At 59.1% G+C, this 8,997-nt stretch overlaps 1 protein-coding gene across 1 annotated transcript in view; it reads right to left on the reverse strand.

The window, feature by feature from the left end:
• Nucleotides 1-653: 653 nt before the first annotated feature.
• Nucleotides 654-8,997, reverse strand: part of LOC101641939 (CREB binding protein) — an 80,676-nt gene continuing 72,332 nt past the window's right edge. The window contains exons 23-30 of the mRNA XM_045286042.1: nt 8,616-8,766; nt 8,248-8,394; nt 7,412-7,525; nt 6,421-6,586; nt 5,970-6,137; nt 4,110-4,271; nt 3,688-3,969; nt 654-2,863 (exon numbers count right to left, since the gene is read on the reverse strand). Of these exons, the coding sequence (XP_045141977.1) occupies nt 797-2,863; nt 3,688-3,969; nt 4,110-4,271; nt 5,970-6,137; nt 6,421-6,586; nt 7,412-7,525; nt 8,248-8,394; nt 8,616-8,766 (3,257 nt within the window). The 3' untranslated portion in view covers nt 654-796. The remainder of the gene's footprint in view (nt 2,864-3,687; nt 3,970-4,109; nt 4,272-5,969; nt 6,138-6,420; nt 6,587-7,411; nt 7,526-8,247; nt 8,395-8,615; nt 8,767-8,997) is intronic.

The following is an 8,997-nucleotide window of genomic DNA, read 5'->3' on the forward strand; positions in this document are numbered from 1 at the left end:
GAAAAGAAGGCTTCTTCCCTAGGAACATTAGCATGGTCTAAGAGAGTGATCAACCCTATTTTTTGTCTAAAACCAGTTTTATCAGAGAAACAAAGCAACAATTTCTACATCTGCAAGACAAGAGTTTGGCTTCGGCCGGTATGTATAGATAAGATGTGTGTGTGGGTGTGTGTACACACGCACGGGTTGTGCGCACGCTGGAGCCCATCCCTACCGTCCAGGGTAATACTTGGAGAGCGCCCACAGAGTTCACTATAGAAAAAGGAGAAAAGAACAAAGGAGAAAACAAAAAGATCTTCCCGTAACATCAGAAAGTCATCGGGATACATTATAAGCTTTTGCATTATTTCAGGAAATCAGTTTCTGAATATTATTTTTTTTCTTCTTGCTTTTAAACATACATGTTTAAAGTCTTGAAAATACAAATAAAAAATATGAATATAATGAACTTGTTTTTCCCCCTTTAAAAAAGGCATGAGTCACCTGCCATGACAAAAGAGAAAAAAAAGAATCCAAACCAACCCCACCCCCTAAACAAAAACAAAGCGAAAACAAAAACAAAACAAACAGGAAAAAAAACCCCAAAAAAACAAAACAGAGAGAGAGAGAGAGAGAGAGAGAGAGAGAGAGAGAGACCAGATATTTAAATCAACTGGTTTTTAACAAAAAAATATATTCTTTGTATTGTTTCTGGGGCTGGAAGGGGCAGTTCCATCTAGGGGAAAAGCACCTAGATGCCTGGGTCAGTACAAAAGGGCCGAGAACAGGAGGGGAGACTGGGCACCACCGCCCGCTGCTACAAACCCTCCACAAACTTCTCCAGTGTGTCCCCCGTGGTGTCCCCGACCAGGGACAGCTCACTGGACAGTGCCTTCCGGGTGGGGGTGTTCAGCTGGGGGAGCATTGCACTCTGTTCGGGGTTCCCCATGTGCCCCTGATCCATGGAGCTGGCCATGGTGACGGCGAGTCCGGGGTGGGGGGAGCCAGTCTGGGGAGACACGTGGTGAGGCGAAGGCTGGGGTTGTATCCGTGGGGACGGGCTGGAATGTGGTGGCTGGGACTGAGGCCGTGGCGATTGGACGGGGGCCGGAGAGCGCACCTGGCTACTGAGGGATGTGGCCATCTGCTGGCCGGGGAGGTGGGAGGCCGGTGGCTGTCCTGAGAGCGCGTGCTGCTGGGGGCTCATGGGACTCGGTTGGCCCGGGGAGCCCATCTGTTGCTTTAGCTGCTGCTGCTGCAGAAGCCGCTGCTGCAGGGCCTGCTGAATGCTGGCGGTGCTGTCGGTGCCCAGCCCAGGTTGCCCCAGCTGCCCCAGCTGAGCTGCCATCTGGCCCATGGAGCTGCCCTGCATGGGGAGGTGCTGTGGCATCCGCTGTGGCGGCATGGCTGGGGGGTAGCCGCCAGGTCCTTGCGGCTGCTGGAACTGGCTGTGCCCGGCCATGCCCCCAGCTCCCTGCTGCTGCTGCTGCTGCTGTTGCTGCTGCTGCTGTAGCAGCTGTCTCCTCAGCATCTCTCTGTACTGCGGATTCATGCTCGCCATATTGGGGTTGTGCCCCGGGTTCATGATGCTCAGCGTCTGGCCCTGGGGGTTCAGGGCCCCCATGGCCTGCTGCGGTGGTGGCACGCCAGGCCGGGGCACACTGGCCTGCATGGCGTTCAGGTTCTGCAAGCCAGGCTGTGCATGCATGCCGGGCTGGGGCTGCATGCCAGGCTGGTTGGCCACATACTTGGCCGTGCGCTGCTTGATGAAGGCGGCCATAAGCTGCGGGTTGGACTTGAGGATGTTCAGCACCTGCTGCTGCTGCTGAGGGGAACTGGGTGACTTCAGGGTCCGCAGCAGGTCCTGCAGGGCGCTGGGTGAGATGCTCCGCGGCGGCTGCACATTGGGCATCCGTGGCCCGGCCACAGCCACGGCCGACTGGGCCGACATGGACATCACTGGCCTTGGCATGCCTGCCATCGGCTGCTGGGGGGGCAGCGGGCCCTGCTGCCACTGGCCCGGCGGCATGGTGGGCAGGACAGGCCCGCTGACCTGGCTGGGACGAGGCACAGTCAAGCCCACAGGGCCCATCTGGTTCACAGGGGTCACCAAGCCCGTGCGGCCTGGGGGCATGCCGTTGTTGATGTTGACACGGTACAGGTGCTGCTGCTGCTGGGCCTCGCGCTCGATCTGCCGAGCAGCCTCCACTGCTGCAGGTGGGGGTTGGGCAGGCGGTGGTGGGGCCGGCACCTGGGCGGTGGGCTTGCCCGTGGACACCGTGGTGGGGGGCTGAGTCCGGGCCACACTGGGGAAGCCAGCCGGGGACATGCTCACGGGCGAGGGCTGTGGCGTCTGGGGCGTGCTGGGCTGCTGTGTGGGGGTGCCAGGTGGCGCTGAGGTAGGGGAGGGCAGGCTCTGCTGAGGCACGTTGCGGGTGTTCATGGTGGCCATGCGCCGGCGCATGAGCTGGGCCTGCTGCAGGCGGTGCTGGATCTGCTGCTGGCGGAGCTTGTGTTTGATGTTGAGGCAGAAGGGCACAGGGCATTTGTTCTCTTGGCAGTGTTTGGCGTGGTAGCAGCAGAGGGCGATGAGCTGCTTGCAGACGGGGCAGCCGCCGTTGGTCTTGCGCTTGCAGCCCTTGGTGTGCTGCACCACCCGCTTCATCTTCTGGCAGGACGGCAGAGAGCAGTTGGCGTTGCGACACTGGCAGGCGTGCACCAGTGACTGGATGCAGCGCTGGATGCTCAGGCGCCGCGACTCCTGGGGGCTCCGGGACTGCGGCTCGCCCTGGCTGCTGCCCTCGTCATCCAGGCCCAGCCCCCACTTGACCATCTTGTGGTTGTGGCTCTTGGTGTTGTAACAGTTGATGCACAGGTCGTAGTCCTTCAGAGAGAAGCAGAGACACGTTAGCCTAGGCGTGAGCCCTAAAACGCCACTCCACTGCCCAGGCCCCAAATCACACCCAGAGGACAAGCACATCTGCTCCCACTCCTGCACTTAGAGACCACCTCTTGGTCTTCTCCCCTGAACCCTCTGCCCCCACTCCCACTGTGAGGGTGCCTGTGCTTCCTGGGGGACCCACCACTTCTCACAGGCTGTGTTGGAGCCAGTGGACGAGTGGGGTGAGGGGTGAGGGCAGGCAGACAGAGTCTGCCTAAGGCTCCCGAGACCAGAGCCACAGACTTTGCACTGTGCACTCATCCCCCACAAGCCCACAATCTGCTCTCAGTGTCACAAAGTGCAACACCCCCCACGCCACGCCACGCCACCCCACCCTGCAGGGCCACAGGGCAAGGCAGCAACAGCACTCTCCCAGAAGGGGCACTGTGGCTGGGGTGGAAGCACTGGAGATCCCTCTCTGGGAGCCCATTTAAGCACCGCTCGCTTAGAGCTTAGAACCGAAAGACCAAGATCCTGGATTGACGGCCTGGAGGCTCAGGGCCAGAAAAGGGAGGGCCCAGCACAGGCACCAGAGACACTGCTACCGTGTGGGAGGCAGTTAAAGGTGTCGCAGAGGGAGATGAGGGCAGTAGGGCGAAGTTCCCCTTATGCATAGTCGACTGGGCCTTGGGCCTCTGCAGAGGGGATGGTGCAGCAGCAGGGGTGTGAGGACTGGTGTGGACAGCAGAAGGGGCTCGAGACCACCGAGTGGTCCAGGTCACCCAGTGTGACGACCCTCTCCCAGACCCTGTGGCCTGGACACCCACCTCGCAGACGGTGCAATGCCAGCGTGTCTCCACGTGGTGCTTGCACTCGTTGCAGGTGTAGACGAAGCGGTCCTGGCCCTGGGTGTGCAGTTCCACCAGCATGCACAGAGTGGACCACTGTGAGCGGCGTAGCGAGGAAAACTCCCAGTGTTTGTCCCGGGCCAGCGTCAGGAAGGCATCCCGGCCGTCCATGAGGTCGCAACTGAGCAGGGGGTCGGGGTCCACGATGGGGGGCAGGGTGTTGATGACAGGCCCAGCGTGGAGGTGAATCACAAAGAAGACCTGCAGGCAGAGTGAGACATGGTGTCAGTGCTGGCAGCTCTGTGGAGGTGCCAAGCCAACCTCTGCTCATGGGGGCTCTTGTGACCAGGATGGAGAGATGCCAGTGGGGGGTGGGGGTGGGTGCCCAGCACTGCTCCTACCTCCTTGTGCTTCTCCATGGTGGCGTAGAGCTTCTGGGACAGGTCGTTGGACACGTTGGGGACACTGGGCTTCTTCTTGTTGGCCCGGCTGATGCTGCTCTTATTCTTGTTGGTCTTCTTGTTGTTCTTTTTCTTGGCATTCTTGCTGTCGCCCTGGCTGCCCTGCAACAACAAAGAGCACTGTCAGATGGGCCCAGACTCCTCTCTGAGCACCAGGACCGCTCAGCTCCCAGGCCAGGGGGCCCAGGGAGGCAGCCCCAGGCAGATTACCCTGGCCAGCTCCCACCATGGAAGAGACAGTGAGCGCATGGTTAGAGAGGCGCTCCCTGCGGACAGTCCCAGCACAGTCTGGCGTCCAGGGCAGCCCAGCCCCTCACGACTGTGACATGTGGGATGCGCCAGCTTCTGGGAGGTGGTTCCCACAGAACCCCAGCATCCAGGGACTCAAAGGCAGGGAGAGGCCCCCTGAGGTCATCATAATCATGACCTCTGCCCCTTCCTTTACGCTGGGGGTTATTAAAAGTAAAACTGAGACAAAAAAGCAGTTGCACAGTTGGTTTGCGCTCCTGGGCTGGCGGCCCCTCACCGTGGGAATGGTTCTTCAGGGACCTCACCCCGCTCCCTGAACTCTCAGCGAGACATCGGGTGAACCCCAAACAAGGCACAGGCCCCACAACAAAGCCAGTCTGAGAACCTGCTAGAGCCAGCAAGGGGCTGGCAGGCCAGGCCATGTTGGCAACAGAGGACATGAGGGAGTGTGGGCTTCGCGCAGTGACAGTGTCAGCTGACCCACTGTTAACAACAGGTCAGTCTGAGCAACAGGAAGGGCCTCGAGGGTGGGTGGTGCGGACTTCTGAAAAGCTTCTCGACTGTTCAGCAAATGTCTCACAATTGCTCGAAAACAGCAGGATTACTTTAAAAAGAAGCAACTGCCATCTTTGGACGAAGTTTAGAAAGCACTGCCAAATGATCGGAAAAATGAGACTCAGATTTCGCCACACCAAGGAATGACCTGCAGCGTCTTCTTCCCAGATAGTCAGCCCGGGTGGCCACCTGAGTCCACACTCACCCCCACCGGGAGGCAAGTGCACGCCATGGCTGTGACCCTCTTGACCAGCCAGGAAGAGCAGTGCATGATGGCCACCATGCCATTCGCGCTCAGGGCGGCATACCAGAGGGTGCCCCCTTCTCTGCCGCCAGACCTCTACCCAGACCCAGTCTTGGGGCTCCTAACACAGCTCCACGCGCCCGCTGCACAGGCCGTTCTGGCTCAACTCAACACTGGGGTTGGCCCGCCCCCAGGGTCAGCTCACTTGTCAAGGAAAGAGCACCTCCTCGGGCACCAGTCACCAGGTATGATGAGGATCTGCCGACACAGAGCAGACATGCCTCCTGGGGAAGGACAATCACAGTCCCAGAATCCTCCTCAGGCACCCATGAGGCACCGGCTTCCTGTTGTGGCACGTGGTGTGGAGGTGCCCAGAACCCAGCCACATCCTCAGGTTCTGTGAACGCGCGCTCGAGCATGTCCTCCCTCCCTCTGCTGTCCCAGCTTAGTGATGCTCAGGGCCTAAGGATGGAGTGCCTCCACCCATATCCCCCGTCACAGCTGCCAGGGCTCACCCCCCAGTGCTGCACACAAAACACCCCAGGGGCCTCCCTGCTGATACCATCACTACAATGTCTCGTCTGGCAGCAGCCCCCACCCATTGCAGGCATCTCGCGGTGCAAGTGGCTTGCTCTGTCACAGAAGTCGACCTGACTCACAGTGGTCCTACAGGGGCAAGGGGGCATTCACCTTGGGGTCTCCTTCAAGCTTGACAGACGGACCAACTGTAGGCCTGACCACAGGGGTCTTACCTCAGGGGTCTCGCTGGCCGCTGTGCTCTCCTCCTTCTTCCTTTCCTCTTCCTCTTGCTCCAGCTCCTTGATGCTTTCTTCCAAGACGTTGGGCCAGAAGTCCCCTTCAAAGTAGGGCAGCTCCTTGGCGCTCGTGAGCCTGTCCTCTGTCGCTTGTTTGAAAATGTCCTGATGGAAACAAAGCACAGTGGTGAGATGGCAGGGACTGCAAACATCCTGGAAGGTGCCTGCCTGCTGGGGTTACAGCAGGACTCTCTCAGGGGCTCCCAGAGCTGGAGCACAGGGGAGCACCATAGGGGCATGGCGGATGGCTCTGCCTTCTTATCGGAGGCTTTTGTTTGCTTGTGATCCCAAGCATACAATAATTAGATGGCACCTGAGGGCTACAGGCAGAGGCACAAGTGTACAGGGCCCCAGATGGGGGCAGCTCTCCCGCCGCGAGCCCTGCTACCTTGTAGTCGTGAATAATGCGCTCCGCAAAGGCCTTGTCCAGCATCTTCTTGTACCATTCCTGCAGGCGTTTTGGCTTCGGGATTTTCTGATCCGGGGGGTGGCAATGGAAGATGTAGTCATCTCCTTCGCTTGGGGGACAGGCCCAGATGTGGCCAGTCACATACCTGCAGGACACACACACAGTTCAGGTGGACATGCTCAGTGACAATGGGAGCTGCCCTTGAAGCGTGACAGCCACAGAGCCCAAGGCATCCCCACATCAGGGAGGCCAGCCCCTCCTCCCCCTCCCCCGCACTTATCACTAGGGGCTTAGGGAAGGTGATGGTGAGATGGAATTCTGTCTGTTTAGGCTGCATCTACCGACATGTCCGCCAGGGCGCCATGTCTGTCAGGGCGACATGTCCGTCAGGGCGCTATGTCCGTCAGGGCGACATGTCCGCCAGGGCGCCATGTCCGTCAGGGCGACCTGTCCGTCAGGGCGACCTGTCCGTCAGGGCGACCTGTCCGTCAGGGCGCTATGTCCGTCAGGGCGACCTGTCCGTCAGGGCGCTATGTCCGTCAGGGCGACATGTCTGTCAGCTCATTCCAACTTTCTCAAACCTGGGACAGGAAGAGAAGAGATCTAGCAACAGGAACAAAGGACTTCAGAGAGATCAGCCATGGCGCTCCCCCTCCCGTAGCAGGACTCCGCTTCACAGCCGGCCACCCAGAAGGGCACATGTCTAAGGACCCTGACAGCTGATCCCCTCAGTAGGGCTCACAGGTGCTGCATTTATACACCCAGAGCTGGTGGGTTTAATGACACAAATAAAATACACCTCCAAAAAGATAAACACAAAACCAAAGGGCCTCCAAGGGAAAAGAATTCAGAGAGACCAGGCTGGAGCTTTGGACTCAGTGAGCTCTGAGAGGGTTCTGGAACCTTCTGGAATGCTCTAAGGAATGGGCGTCATGCTGGATGCAGCCCTTGGGCTGCAGAGCATACTCACCCCAGCTTCTTCACGTATTCGAGGTACCCGATGAGGATCTCATGGTAGACGGCGGTGCGGAGGCAGCGGGGTCGGAAGAAGTGGATACTATCCAAGTAGGATATGTACACCCGCCTGGGATGACGAGAGAAGAGCAGTCACACAAACCCAGAACTGTCAGCTGGTGGGGCTGACCCTCAGTGAGCCCACAGGACAGAGAACTGCCCCCCAGGCTGCCAAGGCCAGCAACTTTACAGAAGTCATCGGCCTCATCTCTCTCCTTAGGAATGGCTGGTGGGCTCCCACCACTAATCACGTTTGGCAGCTGAACGCTGAAACTGCTATACCACCAGGGCTCATTAGCCAAACACATACAGCCCAAACAAGCTCCAGGGATTTTTTTTTTGGTGGCATTTATGTGGGCACCAAACTGGGCACGCTGTGCTCCCATCAGCCAGTGCAGCTGCCCGCTGCTTTTGCAGTGGGGATCCAAGCCCTCATTACCAAGCAGTGGGGTCAGCACTGCCAAACCAAGCGAGCAGCCCTCTTGAATGCTCCTCCTCCCCTCCTCTGGTACTTGCAGGAACAGAAGGGAATGTGTAGGGTGCACGTGGCCTTCACAGTGGCCTGGCTCCTTGAGTGTCCCACCCCATCCCCCAGACCCCACTCTCCCTTGGGCTTACTGTCCTCAGACAGATGGGACAGGAGCTGGACCCTGGCACAAAACAGCCCTGTGGGCTGGTGGGTAACTGAGGCCCAGAGCACCGAGAATCACCACTTCCTGGCCTCAATCCTCATTGTTCGCTTCCCCGACCCACCAGGCTAGTGCACCCCACCCAGCGGGGGCAGCGGGCTACCTTGTGTTTGGTGGAGGGCAGTCGGAGCCGTACTCCTGGACATGCATCCCAAAGAAGCACACGTCCACCCCGTCAATCTCCTCAAAGGCAAAGAGTGCTTTGGTTCGGTACGGGAAAGACTCAGACATCTCCCCAGAGTCCACAAACCTGCAACACAAGCACAGTGAGGCCTTCGTGTGGCTGCTGGTGTGGTGCTGACCCACCCCAGCCGCCCTCCTAAAGCAGGTGGACTCCAGGAAAGCTAGGGGCTGGGCCGCCCTCCATCTGGTCTGCTGTCCCTTCACCGCCTCCCAGAATGGGGAGGCAATGCTGGGGGGCGCCTTGAGTGGAGAGCTCCACTGTCGCCTCCAGCACACTGGCACACACACCGTGACTTCATGCCCGGCTTGACCTCCACAGTCTTGTCGGAGCTCGCCACCACTCTGACGAAAACCTCCCCCGCTTCGGGGTGGTTCTGCCGCCGCAGGAACTTGTTCACACGGTCTTCCAGGTGGTTCCCCAAGCGAGTTGTCTGCAGCCCTACAAGCAAGATGGGCCGTGAAGGGTGGCTGAGACCACCCATGGCCGAGAGATGCTCCAAGGACACCCTGTCCCTCCCTGCCTTTGTACTGGTGTGAACGCCCACCCACAGGGCATGTGACTCCCAATCGCATCTCAGGGCCAACACCTGCTCCCCTACCAATTTTCCACCCCACCTCGGCTGCTCACGGGGGCAGGACAGAGCCAGCTGGTGCTTATGGCGGGCACGGG

The sequence above is a fragment of the Echinops telfairi genome, unplaced genomic scaffold (genome assembly GCF_000313985.2).
Source record: "Echinops telfairi isolate 266 unplaced genomic scaffold, ASM31398v2 ScPeMD7_5;HRSCAF=22, whole genome shotgun sequence".
Taxonomy (NCBI): Eukaryota; Metazoa; Chordata; class Mammalia; order Afrosoricida; family Tenrecidae; genus Echinops; species Echinops telfairi.